The sequence below is a fragment of the Dendrobates tinctorius genome, unplaced genomic scaffold, assembly GCF_039654945.1.
Source record: "Dendrobates tinctorius isolate UK_male_01 unplaced genomic scaffold, ASM3965494v1 ptg000265l, whole genome shotgun sequence".
In the NCBI taxonomy this organism is placed as follows: Eukaryota; Metazoa; Chordata; class Amphibia; order Anura; family Dendrobatidae; genus Dendrobates; species Dendrobates tinctorius.
The window spans coordinates 17,919,527-17,937,912 of NW_027361932.1; the positions used below are offsets into that span (position 1 = coordinate 17,919,527).

At 42.3% G+C, this 18,386-nt stretch overlaps 1 protein-coding gene and 1 long non-coding RNA gene across 9 annotated transcripts in view; both read left to right on the top strand.

The window, feature by feature from the left end:
* The window catches only part of CABIN1 (calcineurin binding protein 1), a 291,790-nt gene that overhangs the window by 34,474 nt on the left and 238,930 nt on the right, over positions 1–18,386 (top strand). For all 8 annotated transcript variants that reach the window (XM_073559181.1, XM_073559178.1, XM_073559186.1 and 5 more), the window contains exon 5: positions 4,111–4,245. In XM_073559181.1, the coding sequence (XP_073415282.1) occupies positions 4,111–4,245 (135 nt within the window). The remainder of the gene's footprint in view (positions 1–4,110; positions 4,246–18,386) is intronic.
* LOC141069555 (uncharacterized) lies at positions 10,147–11,991 on the top strand. Its single transcript, XR_012226591.1, has 2 exons — positions 10,147–11,800; positions 11,910–11,991. It is a non-coding gene; the product is annotated as an uncharacterized lncRNA (long non-coding RNA).

Genomic DNA, 18,386 nt, shown 5'->3' on the forward strand with positions numbered 1-18,386 from the left:
TAGGGGACCTGACAACTCACTAATTGCACAGCTGACACACTAATGAAACTTGTTGCTTCAGCCCCTCCCTACTGGGGAGAGTACTTTTAAACAAGATGCCTCCCAGCTATTGGCTATGGGCCATCTTACAACTGAGCACTGGCTCTTTAAGAATGGGGAAGTGCTCACTAGGTGCCGCCGCCAGGGACTGCAGTGTGCACAATACAAGCAACCAGGGACCACACTGTGTGACCAAGGTGGTGAGTATGCCGACGTCCTTGCATGGAAGAGGAAAGGGAATCATGCATGGATGTCGGCAATATTGTTGCAATACCATAGAGAAAACCATGTGTGATTATCAAAAATAACATTCCACAACAAGTAGCATGGAATAACATTATTATTGCTGTACCCAGTGTAACACTAAGTAGCATACAGCTCTGGCTAAAATTAAGAGTCTGCTTCCAAATGTTTAGTTTGTCTGATTTTTCTCTTTAAAGGTATATTTTTGAGTAAAATGTTCTTTTAGTCGACAAACTTCTGACAACATGTCTCCGCATTTCCAAACAATACATTTTTAGTTTTTTTTCTGCAATGGAGAAATGGTCAAAATTAGAACCCCCCCCCCCCCCCCCAGTGTTTCAGCCCTCAAATAATGCAAAGAAAACAAGTTCAGAATCATTTAGAAACAACAATACTAATGTTTTAACACAGGAAGAGTTCAGAAATCAGTATTTTGTGGAATAACCATGATTTTTAAAAACCGCTTTCATGTGTCTTGGCATGCTTTCCACCAGTCTTTCACACTGCTTCTGGTGCAAAAATGTAAGCAGTTCCTCTTTGTTTGATGGCTTGTGACTATCAATCATCCTCTTGATTACATAACAGAGATTTTTGATGGGGTTCAGGTCTGGAGTATGGGCTGCCCATGACAGGGTTTTGATGTGCTGGTCTCTTAATTTTTGTCAGCGCTGTATACATAAACCTTAAACACTAACTTTCTGAAGAACTACAGTCTTTCAGCAAAACCTGAGAACAAATACATGCTGAAAGTCCCAAATCTGTAACGCTAGAAATAAAAAGTAAATAAGCTTCAAGCAGTTAGGATTTGGTAAGATAAAGCTGATGCGTTCACCCATTAGAGCTCTTTACTATGTTTAAGAGTCAGCACAGCCATAGGTAAAGAAGCCAGAATGGTGGGGTCTATTTTACTCAGTCATTCTCCCATTGAGTAGAAGGAGCCGCTTCAACCCACACCTGCGCATAGACAGGTGATGTGAGCACAAGGGTAGATTTTCCATCCACTACTCTTAGCGTTGCGAATACCTTGTTTTCTGACAGCAACTGAGAAATCCCGGTAAAAGGAGACCCTATTGTTGCTGTACAGCACCTCGCCCTTTAGGTGGATAGCCCTGAATATGGCATCTCTGTCACATTAATGCAATAATTGGGCCAATAATGGCCTTGGAGGGCTACCAGTAGGGTCTTGTCTTGTGGGAAGTCTATGTGCTCACTTGATGGTAAATAACGGTGCGAAGACTTCTGCACCCAACAGATCTCTAAACCAGTTTTCAATGAAGGATACTGCATCTGCCCCTTCCCTTTTTTCTAGCAGGCCCACTATCCCTATGTTATTTCTCTTGAGCCGATTTTCAAAATCAAGCTCCCTTTCACTAGAAGCATTGATTTGTTTATTTAATTCTGCAATTTGAGCCTGCATAGGCCTTTGAGTATCCTCTACATCCGAGATTCTTAATGTGAGTTAAAAGGGAATAAAACCAGGGCTTCCATACCTTATCACATTTTTTGAGAAAAATGTCTACTTTTTTTATACCAACCTCTCATAATAGAAAGCCACAGTATTTACCATACTGACTTGGTGTGAAATTTGCGGGGGCCTTCTATCCAGCCATCTTATGACAATAGCCAAATACAATATTTGCCCGACACTCCAGCAGTGCGATGGTCCCAATTTTTCCTAACTTATCTGTTCCCTCCTTTACATTTGCTATCAACAGTTGCTCGAAAAGATCAAGTGATAAGAAATTCCCTTCATTCACATGTAAAGCGGCATGGAATAAATGGCGCTATAAGAATTAGGCTACTTTCACACATCAGTTTTTTGCCGTCAGGCAGGATCCGGCTTTTTTTAGAAAAAACGGATCCGGCATAAATTTTGGAGAACTGTAGAAACGGATCCGTTTTTTTGCTGGATCCGTCTCTGTTCCTGGCGGCTGGCCAATTGGATCTGAGCATGCGCAGACTTAAAAAAAACCGGATCCGGTTGCTGGATCCGTCTTTTTCTAGATCCGGCGCATTCCGGCGCCCATAGACTTTCATTGTAGCAAAAAGCTGGAAGCGCCGGATCCGGCGCTTCCGGCTTTTTCGCCGGAGACAAAAAACGTTACAGTAGACGTTTTTTCAAGACGCCGGAATGAGACAAGTTGCCGGATCCGGCAAAAAACGGATGAAACGCAATGCCATCCGGCGCGATCCGGCGCTAATGCAAGTCAATGGGGAAAAACCGGATCCGGCATTGCATTTTGCCGGATCCGTTTTTTCCAAAAAAAGCCGGATCGCGCCTGAAGGCAAAAAACTGATGTGTGAAAGAGGCCTTAATAATAATTATTCTTGTGGCCAGGACTGGCCAAGAAGATAATGGTAAATGGAATTGGTCCACCTCCTCGAAGTCATTTCATGGAGACTTCCAGATTGACCAGACCTACTTTTCCAGGATCCCCTGTTCCACCTGAATTGTCGGATGCTTAACCCCTTAGTGACGGGGGCAATTTTTAAATTCTGACCAATGTCCCTTTATGTGGTGATAACTCTGGAACGCTTCAACAAATCCCATTGATTTTGAGATTGTTTTTTTTTTCGTGGCACATTATAATTTATGATAGTGGTAAATTTAGGTTGATATGTTTTGTGTTTATTTAAAAAAAAATCAGAAACTTGACAAATATGTAAAAAAAATTGCAATTTTCAAACTTTGAATGATTATCCCTTTAATCCAGATAGTCATACCACACAAAAACATTAATAAATAACATTTCCCACGTGTCTGCCTTACATCGGCACCATTTTTAAAATGCCAGTTTATTTTGCTAGCCTTTTAGGAGGTTTAAAAATGTAGCAGTAATTTTTTCAAGGAAGTTGACAAAATTTATTTTTTGGAGGGACCTATCCAGATTTTAAGTGACTTTTGGGGTCCTATATATTGGAAAACCTCCAAATGTGATACCATTCTAAAAACAGTGCCCCCTGACATATTGAAAAGTTCTGCCAGTTTATTAACCCTTCAGGTGATTTTCAGGAATTAATGCAAAGTGGTATAGCAGGATTGAAAAAATGTTTGTTTACCACCTAAATGTCGCTAACTTCTAAACTGTCCGCTAGAGCCGGGAGACTCTAAGGCTGCTATTTGGCCATGAACTGCTATGGCAAACATCAGGACCACACAATCATGATCTCGGTGTGTCAATTAGAATAAATTGGAAGCCCCCACAATCTATTAACCATTTATTTGATATAGTCACTTTTGACAGCAGCAACCAGGTGGTTAAACAGATATGGATGGTGCCAACACTGATCGTTTGTGATACAGAAAGTTGTCAGCTATAGTGTACAGTTGACAGCTGATGGATTGTCACCTGTACGGTCATTTTCGTGCGGTTGCCTCACACGTCAAATCGCCGCATGCGGATGCATCCACATACAACACATGTCCCTGCGTACCCAATGTTAAAGATAGGTACGCAGGGAAATGCAGGACACATACAGAAGTAGGCGGAGCATAGGCAGAGCCTCAGGGAGGAAGAAAGGAGGAAGTAGGCAGCCATCTGCAGCCCTCCTGAACATGTGTGAAACCAACCTAGGTGAATTTAGCTAGAAGAGGAGAAGACTTAAAGGTTCTAATTCTTACTGTCAGCCTCCTGGTGGCAGCAGTGTACACTCTTTGAGTTTTTGTGCCCCCCAGTGAAGGCTAAGAAAAAAGGATTTTTCCCTTTTTCACATTTTTATTCTTTATTTTACTTTTGCTTCACATTTATGATCCATGATGTTGCTCAACTCATCTGGATACTTGCTATGAGGAAGAATGATGCATAAATTATTGTATCCATGTTTTAGGCTGTCCCTTTGAGTGAAGAAAGAGAAGGACTAAAGCATCCTGGATTAATGCTAAAGTATTCAACATATAAAAACTTGGCTCAGCTTGCAGCTAAAGGCGATGACCTGGAGACTGCAATGGAATATAACCTGGAGGTATGTTTTTGCTATTAATCACTACAATGCTCACTTAATGATCCAAAGGTCCTACTTTTGTGTCCCCCCCCCCCCCCCATGACCACTGGAATTTTGCTTTTTGGCATTTTGACACTGTGTTTCACTTCTCAGCACATCGCCAGGTATTGTGAGACACTGCAGAGAATTGTAATACCAACTCATTAATGGGAACCGGTCAGGCGACTCATGCTGCTCAAACCATGGACAGCATGAATTGCAGCTTGACTACACAATTGCAACCAAGAATATCATTGAGATAAAGAAAAAGGTCAGCTCACCCGTCAATCCTCCATGAGCCCAAGCATGGAAGATCTGTAGTGCAGCAGGGAATTCAATTAAAAGAGGAGAAAAATCCAGGTCTTGGGTCCTTGGAAATTCATCATTTATTAGAAAAACTTTTAAAACTCCAACTTCATAACAAAGGCAGAGTCACATAAATCCCCAGGGATGATAAGCAGACGCGTTTCGCGCTCTTAAGCTCTTATTCATTGCTTAACATGAAAAATTTCCTTTGTCGGCTATATACGCCAGAGCCTGCTACCCCTGGTGAAACGTCCAACAATCATTAGTAGACACCTGTTCCACAGTAATGAATCGACATAGTAAAAGACCTAATCATAAACCGTGAATAATGTTCCTGAATAATATCCCTGAAAGTGTAAAAAACTACAAAAATATATAATAAAAATTAAAAACTTGCAGAGAAACAAAAAAACACAACATACCGTAATACGCAAACATATTGATATGTCAAATCCTGTTTGATGTTCATACCCATGGGGGTTCTAGTCTTCAGGGTGTATATCCACCAAGAGTCTCTACTTAGTAGTTTCCTACAGTGATCCCCTTCTCTTAATGGCTTTTCTATCCCTATAACATTGCACATAGAGACATCACCATTATGGTTAGCTTAAAAATGCTTTGAGACAGCTGAACTTTTAGACTTTTATTATTAACTGCATCAGAAAGATGACGTCTCACTCTAACCTTCAAATGATTAGTGGTGCAACCAACGTATTGTATATCGCATACCGTACAAATGAATAAATACACTACAAATGTATTGCCTGCAAGGTTATTAATGCTTGTCTAAGGAATGATGTTGAGCGTACTGAATACACACACGTGTTCGCATACAACAAATCATCGCCATCATCTTCTATGATCGACCTGAAATAAAGCGGTCCTGGTGTATACAATTAAGTTGTCTTTTAGATGCTTTCTACTTATTATAATGGTATTTGGCACACTACAAATGAAGTGTTACAATTAATAAAAGAATTAATCTTATTGTTTTTTTTCTAGTAACACTAGAACAAAAAATCCTTAGTACTAGACATATGGTTGCTACATAAGCAAGTATTATATCCACATTTGTAGTTGCCCTTAACATTTAACCATGTCCTATTAATCGGATCATTTTTGTTAATAAAAAGACTTGGTGACAAGGTCTCACCCAAAGTTGTGGCTTTCCTAGCAGTAAATCTCAAAGAACCTTGCAAAATATTTTTTAGTCTCTCATCCTGGTACAATATTGAAATATATTTTAAAGTAAGATTTTTTATATCACCAAATTGAGGGCTAAACTGCGTTACAAATGTAATAAGGTTAGAAATTAACTTCGTCGCTACCGTTTTTTCTTACAACATTTCTTTCCTGTCTTTTTTTTTTTTTTTTTTTTCAAACGATGTTGTTGCTCTATTAATCATCCATTGCGGATATCCTCTTGCTTTTAAACGATCATTGTTTTTTTTAGCTTCCTTTTGATAAATTAAATCATTAGAAGTATTCCTTTCTTTTCGGATATGTTCCCCTAGTGGAATATTTAAAATAGTTTTTTTAGGATGGCAAGAAGTTGCAAACAGAGTAGAATTGTTGCAGATTTTTTTTTTCTAAAGGGGCTGATCCAAATACCTTCATCAGAAAAACTCAGAGAAATATCCAAAAGATCAATCGATTTTTCATGTGCATATGCTGAAAAAATGTAGTCAACATTTTCAAAACAACGCGATTTATTCAATATTAAAGGGGTTGTCCCACAAAGTTCATTTCAATGATTAGATCTTGGAATAGTAATAATTATGCAGAAGAGTATACAGGCATTAGGCAAATTTATAAGATTATCTCCGCACAGGAACATTTTATTTAAACACATCCAATTGTGGAAATTATTATTATTCCAAGATCTATTGATTAAAATCAACTTTACAATTAACTTTGTTAGTGGGAAAACCCCTGTAAGTATGAGCATCTTATACAGAAATACACATTCTTTGGGTATGTGCCCACGATCAGGAAATAGCGTTGTGGACTCATATTTTTGCTGCGTCCAAAACGCTGCGTTCTAATCACGCAGTTAAATCCGCAGATGTTCAGTGAACCATGCGGATTTAATGCATCTACTGAGTGGATAAAGGGTGAAACTGCGCAGAGTAGACTAGCGTCTCCGCTGCAGAAAGTTGACATGCTGCGGCTTGTAAAGCCGCACCGCGGGTGAGTTTACGCAGCAGTAAATAGAAGCACAGTGGGCATGGGATGTCTGTAAATCCCATCCACTGTGCTTGTAATGTAGAACGCAGCGTTTTGGATGCTGCGCAGAGCTGTGTCCAGAACGCTGCTCTTCCTGATCGCGGGCACGTGCCCTTATACACCTTGGCCTGCAAGGTTATTAATGCTTGTCTAAGGAATGATGTTGAGCGTACTGAATACACACACGTGTTCGCATACAACAAATCATCGCCATCATCTTCTATGATCGACCTGAAATAAAGCGGTCCTGGTGTATACAATTAAGTTGTCTTTTAGATGCTTTCTACTTATTATAATTGTATTTGGCACATCTTTATGCACATCAGATCAGTTTTCTGGCAGATGAGACCTCTCAGAACAATTGGCCATTAACATTCACTAAATTAGGCTGAAATTGGTTGATTGAACAGAAATTGGTCAGCTGACTGTGTACATACAATAATTTTGGTGTCCCAGTGGCTATTCACTCTTAATCAAGAAATAATATTTCCTGGTGATGTGCCATAACTTACTATGGAGGGAAAATTCCTTTTATTATGGTTTTAGCAAATAGACGTTACCGTATTCACTGTTTAATGTTCTTTGTTTTACCAGTGTATTTTCTCCATCATCTGGATTTTTAGGATCTTTGCTTCTAATTATTGACTAGGTTCCTGCATTAAATTTGTCCTGGTGATGCGAGGGACACGTGGCAGCATAGTTCTTATAACTTTAGGTAACTGTAGCAAGCCGTGTACATGTCTATCCATTACAGGACTGGGAAACTCTAAGTATTGATGGTAAATGTTGAAAGTTCCTAATAAATGACAGAAAGCAGTGATCTTGTAGACTGTGAGAAATTGAAAAAAAAAATACTCTTTATTACTTGATCCATAATGCCGCTTTAACAATGATTGCTGTGCGCTATCACTTTATAGTAATCATTAGCTGTGAACCCATTCTACGCCTGGGTGATGAGTATTTGTATTGGTTCATTTTTAATTTTATGCCATTTTTTGAAGACACCGTGTCTGTGAATTCACAAATACTGTGTCTTTAATAAAATGCCGCAGGAGATTGCGGTATGTGCACTCGCTGACTCCGGCGCCATTTTATTGAAGTAATGTACTACAACTGTGATGGCGAGCATTTTAGAGACCCAAGTGCCCAAACAGCAACCCAAAACCCTTTATCACAAATTGGCAACACTGAAATTGAACCTGAATACTGAGGGTTTAGTTTAGAAAAAAACAACTCGTATAGAGAGCAGGCAGGGGGAAACTGAGAGCAGACAGGAGCAACTAAGTGCAGCCACAGACAGGAGCAGGGGTACCAGACTGCAGATATAATGGTATGTGCACACACGTTGCGGATTATTCCACGCGGAATCTGCAGAATCCGCAGGTAAAATGACCTGCCTTTTACCTGCGGATTTTGTGTGGATTTCGCCTGCGTTTTTACACCTGCATATTCCTATAATGGAGTAGGTGTAAAAACTCTGCGGAATCCGCACAAAGAATTAACATGCTGCGGAAAATAAACCGCTGCGTTTCTGCGCGGAATTTTCCGCAACATGTGCACAGCGGTTTTTGCTTTACATAGGTTTACATGGTACTGTACACCGCATGAGAATCTGCTGCGGCACCGCAGTGGATTTGTCCCTGCGGATCTGCAGCAAATTCTCATGCGGTGTACAGTACCATGTAAACCTATGTAAAGCAAAAACCGCTGTGAACATGTTGCGGAAAATTCCCTAATGGTATGTGCACACGTTGCGGATTCTGCTGCGGATCCACAGCGGATTTGGCTCTGCGTTTACAGTTCCATTCACGTCAACCTATTTTCAAAAACGCAGTGCAAATCCGCAGCATGTCAATTCTTTTTGAGGCTCCGCAACGTGTTTTTACACCTGCTCCACTATAGGAAAACGCAGGGGAAAACCGCACAAAAACTGCACAAAATCTGCAGGTAAAACGCAGGTCATTTGACCTGCGGATTTACTTGCGGATTTAGCTAAATCTGCACAGAGAAATCCGCAAAGTAATCCGCAGCGTGTGCACATGCCAAAAAAGAATATGTTCCCCCCCCATCTTTGTGTCGTGTATTGTGGAACATTCTGAGGCGTTGTGTCTGCTAGAAATTAAATAGTAAAATGCAAGTACATGTACAAAGAGAACCACACTGACAAGCTTAGTGTCAGAGCAGAACTCCCTTTTATTACATCATTGCTCAGGGTTTATATAGGTTTTAACAATATAATTGGCTCAGCTTATCTGTAAATATGTGCAGACATTAATTAGCACACATACTTCTAATTGGTACACTATCGACACCAAGCTTTTGGGTCTAGGTGTAGCTCTACTCCTTAGTTTCACTTCTCAGTTAGGCCTCTTTCACACATCAATTTTTTTAGAATCAGTCACAATCCGTCAAAGTGTTGAAAAAACGGATCCTGTGCAGATTGTAAAAAACTGATGCACCGGATCCGTTTTTTCAACGGATCCGTTGAAGCAGCAGGTGTAGGAATTTTAAAGGAACAGAATTCTGGAGATAGAGAGAGATAAATGTTATGTGCCAAAATGGAAAAAGCAGCTGTATGGGTTAAATTAAAGGAATAGAAATTATTCTGGCCATGCTCAGTTTTAAAAAACGGAATCCGTCGCTGGATTCCGTCTTTTGAGGATCAGAGACGGATCCTGCTCCCATAGGCTTCCATTATAGCCAACGACGGATGGCGCTGGATCCGTTGCTGTCCGACTTTTCGACGTAGACAAAAAACATTACTTTGTCTGTTGTCTCCGGCCGACGGACAAAGAATTTACGACGGATCTGTTTGATGGAAGAAACGGACGGCCATCCGTCGCAATCCGTCGCTAATACAAGTCTATGAGAAAAAAACGGATCCAGTGGCATCATTCACTGGATCCATTTTTTTAAAAAAAGACGGATTGTGACTGATGGCAAAAAACTGATGTGTGAAAAAGGCCTTATCTCTAAAGGCCCCGTTACACACATCAATGTCCCAGCGATCCCACCAACGATCCGACGTGAATGGTATAGCTGGGACATAGTTAGGTGATCGCTGGTGACCTGTCACATAGACAGACTCGCCAGCGATCAGGACCAGCGAGTAAGCTGGTATCCAACGTAAACAGCGAGTTTGTAAGAGCCACGCGGCTCCTAGATACCCGCTGTTTACCTTGGAAACCAGCATGCACGCTGGTATCCAACATAAACAGCAGGTTTCTAAGAGCCTCGTGGCTCTTAGAACCCCGCTGTTTACGTTGGATACCAGCGTGACGCTGGTTTCTAAGGTAAACAGCGGGTATCTAAGAGCCGCACGGCTCTTAGAAACCCGCTGTTTATGTTGGATTCCCGCTCCCAGCGTCGCTGATCGCTGGTCTCTCGCTGTCACATGCAGCGATGCGTGCTGGCCAGCGGGAGACCAGCGATCAGAAAACGGCCCAGGACGTACGAGCACGATCAGCGATACCCGGCGGGGGGTCCGGTCGCTGATCCATGGCACACACAGCGAGATCGCTGTGGCGTCACAAAATCAGCGATCTCGCTGTGTGTAACGGGGCCTTAAGTCTTTAGACAAAGACATTCCTAAGACCACCCCCACCCCTTTCAATGCACTATTTTGCAATCAAAGAGATGCCTGTACAAAACAAACCAAAATGGAGTCACGATAGAGAAATAACTCCTGCTCTCACCCTGGTATATGTCCCCAATCCTGGTATCTGCTCCCATCCTGCCTGTGCTGCTGCTGTTCAATTCATAGGAAAAAAAACAAAGAACACTCCTACTCACCTTTCCCCCACTCCCCAGAAGCTGGCTTCAGCGTCCAAGCGATGGGGGCGCATGAAGTCAGTGCAGTGCGCTCAGTCTCATGCATGCCGTCGTCAGCTGCTTGCCTCAGACCTCTGAACTTGCCGGGTCTGTGCACCGCAACACACTTCAGATGCATATGCATCCGAAGACACACATCCAGCTAAAGTAGAGTCTGGCGTTGTCGACATCTGCACTACGGCTCCATTTTATTGAAGGCAGTCTTTAATAAAATGGTGCTGTAGTGCCATATGTACATGCGCTGACTCTGGCTACATGCTGTGCAGGCATCGAGGCTTCAGACAGTAGGACACCACTCCAGTTGTATTATAGATTTTATTTATATAGCGCCAATATATTCTGTAGCACTTTACAACTAAGTGATGTCATGTAGACACAATAACAACATTTCCGAGTAACTTATAGTTCAGTAGTTACAGTAGGAGTGAGGGCCCCGCTCACAAGCTTACATTCCATAGGGAAATGGTTGCTGGGGACACAATAGGCACAATAGGTAAAAAGTGCTTGTCCAGCCATCATTATAATAGGGATTTTCAAATAAAGCTTCAAGAACCGGTCGTCATCCCGTATTTGACTAAGTGCAGTTACCAAGTGGTATTGGGTGCTTGGAGGATGTGGAGACAAATGAGTAGGAGGGAGCAAATTCTTTTTAGAACGTTTAAGAAATGGGAACACGAAAAAGTAACAGTAGATTGGTAAGTGAGGTAATAGACCTGTGAGGGCTTAGTATTAATCGGATTGTCTGAGGTATTGCATTACAAAGAACTGTTGCAGCACGAGAGACGTCTTGGAGACATAGGTGAAAGGTTCGGATTATGGAGGATGTTAATAGCTCAGTTGCTGAATGGAAAGCACAAATAGGGTGACATACAAGTGTGAAGGAGGAAATGTATGGTGGTGCAGACCTGTGCAAAGCTTTATGGGTAAGAGAGAAGTTTATATTGTAATCTTTAGTGGATGCAATGCAGTGAAGGGTGGAGGAATCCGTGTAGCAGCTGGACAGAAATATGACCTAACTGCCACATCCAGGGTGGAGAGGAGAGAGTTTAGTAAGTGGGAGACCAATAAGAGAGTTGTCGTAGTCCAGACAAGAATGAATAAGACTTGACAGTAAGAGTTTTTACAGTTTAAATTTGAGAAAAGGTCAGACTCTGGAGATGTTTTTAAGGTGAAAGTGGAATGATAAGATAAGATAAGATAATCCTTTAATCGTCCCACCATGGGGAAATTCAGAGCATTACAGCAGCAAGGCAGGAACAAGTACAGATACAGATGCATAAAAGGCATTACATTGACAGTAGGTAGGTACATATACGAAAAAAAAAAAAAAAATGTAACCGGACTGTCACAACTTTGGATCTATCAGTTCTCTGTTTGGGTCGTTCTTCGTTTTGGACAGTGCTGGTTATACAGCCTAACTGCAGCGGGAAGGAAGGACTTTCGATAGCGCTCCCTCTCACATTTAAGATGAAGTAGCCGGTCACTGACAGTACTGCACATCTTTGTCACGGTCTCATGCATGGGATGGGAATCATTCTGCACCATGTAGCTCACCTTGGCCAGTATCCTCCTGTCGCCTACTTCCTGAACTGGGTCAAGGGGGCATCCCAGGACAGAGCTGGCCCTTCTAATCAGTTTGTCCAGCCTATTCCTGTCCCTGGTTGATATGCCACTACCCCAGCACGCCACACCAAAGAAGATGACTGATGCCACAACAGAGTTGAAGAAGGATGCAAGGAGTGCCCCTCTAACTCCGAAGGCTCTCAGCCTTCTGAGCAGATAAAGCCTGCTTTGGCCCTTCCTGTACACTGCATCCAAGAGATGGGCCCAGTCAAGCTTATTATTGAGGATCACACCAAGGTACTTATAGGTGTCGACTATCTCAATGTCATTTCCCTGAATGTTCACCACTACTGGTGGATTTTTGCCCTTGCGAAAGTCCACCACCAATTCCTTGGTCTTCCCGGAATTAATCCTAAGGTGGTTCCTCTGACACCACTCCACAAAAGCTTGGTTAGTATCGCTGTACTCTCTTTCATCTCCTCCTGTGATGAGGCCTACTATTGCAGAGTCATCAGAATACTTCTGCAAGTAGCAGCTAGATGAGTTGCACCCAAAATCCACAGTGTACAGTGTGAAGAGAAAAGGGGCAAGAACTGTACCTTGAGGTGCCCCTGTATTGCAGATCACTGTGTCTGACACACTGTCCCGAACCTTTACAAACTGAGGTCGGTTCGTGAGGTAGTTAAGGATCCAGGTGGAGAGTTGGAGGTCCACACCAACAAGGCCCAGCTTGTCTCTCAGTAGACCTGGCTGTATGGTGTTAAAAGCACTAGAGAAATCGAAGAACATTATTCTCATAGTGTTCCTAGGTTTCTCCAGGTGAGAGAGAGTCCTATCTAGAAGGTGGATAATGGCATCATCCACACCAATGCCCGGCCTGTAGGCAAACTGGAGAGGGTCCATATCCGAGCTCGCTAGAGGACGGAGACGTGTGAGAACCAATCTCTCTAATACCTTCATCAGGTGTGATGTCAATGCTACAGGTCTATAGTCATTAAGGTCTTTCGGATAAGGTTTCTTCGGAACTGGTACCACACACGATAATTTCCACAGTTGTGGTACTATACCAATTCTCAGGCTCATATTGAACAGATATGTAATGATCTCACTCAGCTGGTGCCCGCAGGTTTTGATTAGCCTTGCAATGATGCCGTCAGGACCGGAAGCCTTCAAAACTTTGATCTTATTCAGTTCTTTTGCAACCTGGGTACTTGTGAAGAACAGACCCTGGCTCAGTTGACAAGTTGCAGCAAGGGGTGAGGTTATTGTAGCAGAGAGGTGTGAATGGTATGCAGGGGCAGGAGCAGCCAGTGTGATTAAATCGGGTACCCCGAATTACACAGTGTCTGCAAATGGAGATTCTGGCTTGGCTTTTATCCTAAGTCATGTAACTAGGCTCGTTAAAGGGTCAACATTGACTTTTAGGATTGCTACCTCCAATAGGTGGCACTAGAGTTCTAGTCCTCTTCCTCTCTGAAGAGACAATTTGCATAATTAGCATATTTCCCAGAGGAGCATTGCGGCTTTAAGTCTCCTCACCTCGACATGCTTAGCATGTCATTCTCCGCAAGGAGAAATGATACTTCTTGGATATCGGTCAGACGGCTCTCTCACAGCCAAACCAGATCTCCCACTTTGCACTGATGAGGGGCAGTACCCCGAAACACAGTGTCTGCAAATGGAGATTCTGGCTTGGCTTTTATCCTAAGTCATGTAACTAGGCTCGTTAAAGGGTCAACATTGACCTTTAGGATTGCTACCTCCAATAGGTGGCACTCGAGTTCTAGTCCTCTTCCTCTCTGAAGAGACAATTTGCATAATTAGCATATTTCCCAGAGGAGCATTGCGGCTTTAAGTCTCCTCACCTCGACATGCTTAGCATGTCATTCTCCGCAAGGAGAAATGATACTACTTGGATATCGGTCAGACGCCTCTCTCACAGCCAAACCAGATCTCCCACTTTGCACTGATGAGGGGCAGTACCCCGAAACACAGTGTCTGCAAATGGAGATTCTGGCTTGGCTTTTATCCTAAGTCATGTAACTAGGCTCGTTAAAGGGTCAACATTGACTTTTAGGATTGCTACCTCCAATAGGTGGCACTAGAGTTCTAGTCCTCTTCCTCTCTGAAGAGACAATTTGCATAATTAGCATAAATCCGTTAAAGAATAGATTAAGTTCATTAAGCCCCTCTTTATCTACAACCATCCTGGAGACAGTCTGTCTGTGCCCAGATATAGACTTTAGACCCTCCCAGACTTCATGGATCCTTTTCTGTGACAATTTCAGTTCAATCCTTCTCTTATAATTAGCCTTTCCCTGCCTGATTAGATACTTCAGATCCTTCTGCACCTCTCTCAGCCTGAATGAGTGAGTGATTGAATATAGGGAATAAAGGAAAGTTCTGTGTCAAATACGAAAATTATTCAGGATTGAGAGTCCTCAGTAGTTAATACCTTTTAATGGCTAACTGAAAAGATGGTAACACATTGCAAGCTTTCGAGACTACTCAGCTCTCTTCATCAGGCTAGACTAATACAAAATCTGAAGTCACATACACTCACTGGCCACTTTATTAGGTACACCTGTCCAACTGTGTGTTAAGACTTAATTTCTAATCAGCCAATCACATGGCGGCAACTCAGTGCATTTAGGCATGTAGACATGGTCAAGACAATCTCCTGCAGTTCAAACCGAGCATCAGTATGGGGAAGAAAGGTGATTTGAGTGCCTTTGAACGTGGCATGATTGTTGGTGCCAGAAGGGCTGGTCTGAGTATTTCAGAAACTGCTGATCTACTGGGATTTTCACGCACAACCATCTCTAGGGTTTACAGAGAATGGTCCGAAAAAGAAAAAAAATCCAGTGAGCGGCAGTTCTGTGGCCGGAAATGCCTTGTTGATGCCAGAGGTCAGAGGAGAATGGGCATACTGGTTCGAGCTGATAGAAAGGCAACAGTGACTCAAATTGCCACCCGTTACAACCAAGGTAGGCAGAAGAGCATCTCTGAACGCACAGTGCGTCGAACTTTGAGGCAGATGGGCTACAGCAGCAGAAGACCACACTGGGTACCACTCCTCTCAGCTAAGAACAGGCATCTGATGGCTACTTTCAGCAGGATAATGCGCCATGTCATAAAGCTTGATTCATCTCAGATTGGTTTCTTGAACATGACAATGAGTTCACTGTACTCAAATGGCCTCCTCAGTCACCAGATCTCAATCCAATAGAGCATCTTTGGGATGTGGTGGAACGGGAGATTCGCATCAGGGATGTGCAGCCGACAAATCTGCGCCAACTGTGTGATGCCATCATGTCAATATGGTCCAAAATCTCTGAGGAATGCTTCCAGCACCTTGTTGAATCTCTGCCACGAAGAATTGAGGCAGTTCTGAAGGCAAAAGGGGGTCCAACCCGTTACTAGCATGGTGTACCTAATAAAGTGGCCAGTGAGTGTATTTATGCACAATAAAGCCTAGAAAAAATGCAGTAGATAAGACAAGTGACGTGAAGCAGAACTATCAATATGGGAGAGGGAGAAACATAAATATAAACATTGGACCATTGGACATTGGGGAATTTAAGAAGCATCATTGTCAGAAGCTCCCTGTCCTCTCCAACAGCTGCAGGAACCTTTCCTTGCAACCAGAAAAAATGTAAAACCTGTCCATTTATAATGACCACGGACAAGATAGAGATCCCCAACTCACATCAGGACTACAAGATCCCAGGTACTTTCACCTGCATTACATCTAATGTGGTGTACTTAATTATTTGTACTAAATGTCCAACTGGGGGTCTGTATGTGGGGGAGACAGGGCAAAAGCTTAGAACAAGGATGAATTCTCATCGTCACACAATAAGAGAAAAAAGAATGGATCTACCTGTGGCAAAACATTTCTGTATCCCTGATCACAGCAACGTGGATATGAAATTACTGGTATTGAAAGGTTAACTTCAATTCTCAGAGAGAGAGACGAGTTTGGGAGTACAAATTTATGACGACCTTTGACACTCTCAGTGCTGGAATGAATGTGTCGCATGGATTTATGTCTTTTTACATCAATTAAGGAATTTCCTTTTAAAACCTTGTGGGGGCATCACAACACAGAACTAGACCCCAATCAGAGGACCATAAAACATCCGAACTCCTTATCTATAAACTGGTCCAATGTTAATATTTATGTTTCTCCCTCTCCCATATTGATAGTTCTGCTTCACGTCACTTGTCTTATCTATTGCATTTTTTCTAGGCTGTATTGTGCATAAATATGTGACTTCAGATTTTGTATTAGTCTAGCCTGATGAAGAGACCTGAGTAGTCTCGAAAGCTTGCAATGTGTTACCATCTTTTCAGTTAGCCATTAAAAGGTATCAACTACTGAGGACTCTCAATCCTGAATATTTTTCTATCTACTGGCTAACACGGTACAAAAATATACATCTTTCCTGTGTCAAATACGACTGTTTCCAAGACAGCAAGTGTGCTGCTGGAGAGTTATGGTTGAACCACCTAAGGAAATTGTGATATCGGGTAAAGGTAGGTTAGTAGAGGGATGAAACACAAGAAGTTCAATATTTAGAGAGATTCCATGTCAGGTAGAGTGAGGACAGCTTGGTAACTTCTGTGATACGTTGAGCATGAGGTGTGGGAGACAGGGCTGTGAAATCGGTAAGTCAAACCTCCGACTCGTGACTCCACGACTCTATTGTAAACTCCAACTCCACAGCACTGCCTCACTACTGAGCATGTACATAAAGTGTAGCACAGATTTCTCTCAACTTAAAGCCGTTAATTACTACAAATAAAAGGGAGAAGGGGGAAAAATGAATCTGGGGAAATCTGCCTAGGGTAGGAGAAGTTAGGGTTGTGGGGATGGTACAATAGGCATATACAGGGAAATGCAAGGGTGTGGTGTCTCTCAAATAGAAGGAAATATAGGGAAGTACAGACAATCAGAAGTACATAAACAACACTGAAACAATAATATTCACAGTCAAGATCGGGAGTGAAGAAAAAGGGTATGATCTCAATACATAGGGAATGGAGAACAATGTACAAGAAAACAAAATGGAGAATACATGACAAAATAGAGCAATAAAAATAAATCGTGGCATGAGCGTGTTGGCTCGATAGCATACCTGTGTCCAGTTTGTGGAGAAGATAGAGGGTAGTAGGCACTATGTGCACTGAGATTTATGGAGAGCATAAGGAGAGTGCACGCTGTTGTAGAGAGAAGAGGAGGCAACTTCTGGCTCAAGTAAATGCCGGTCAGGAAGTGCGTCATAGCTAGTGAGCACCTTACTACGGGACGTGTTTAAACCGCCTTGTAGTAACTAGGAAGCGTTCCGGACTGCAAATGCAGGATTTGTAGCATTTGCAGCGCATGCACTGTCTACCAGTGGGCCAGCTCTAGTAATTTGGTATTGTACTGCAGGCCAGATATGACCCGCAGGCCTGAATTTGATATCTATGATGTAGGAACTGAGGGCCTAATTCCAGTAATGTGTCACTTACTGGGCTGTGTGTTGTTTGTTCAATAAAATTAGTGTTTTATCAACAGGAGTTTCAGTAAAAGACTAGCTGCCTTGTGCTATGTGGTCCTCCTGCTCCTTGTAACCACGCTCTCTCCCCTTATTAGGAGCTTTCTGCCGATTTACAGTGTACACAGAAAGCTGTCACAGTGGTGAGGGAAGGGTTAGATTGGGCTCTTCATTCAGCACACTAAAATGTCTGCAGCACAGAAAACTGTCATTTTATCACAACTCCTGCACCCCTTAAACTAAGTGATACATCAAAGCAATCAGAGTCTCTGTCCCTACATCACCCTGCTGTCAGATGGGATAGTAAAAACTTGGGGACAGATTCTCTTTAACATATTGGTTTTCCTGGCAAATAAAATCTAAAAATATATTTTCCAGAGGATGAACCGAAAAAAACAATATGAAGCCAGAATTGTTTGTTTTTCAGTTGCCACACTCCCCATCACCCACCCTTCAAATGCAATCAATTGTCATGTGTACCCCAAAATAGTATGAATAAAATTATCAGCTCAGCATGCAAAAACCAAGCCCTCATGCAGTTCCACTGTTGGAAAAAAAAAGTTACAAGTCTCAGAAAATGGCAACATAAAAAAGAAAAATTTGGAATTTTGTCAAATAAGAAGAGAAGATGTAAATACTTATGTCCCAAAAAAA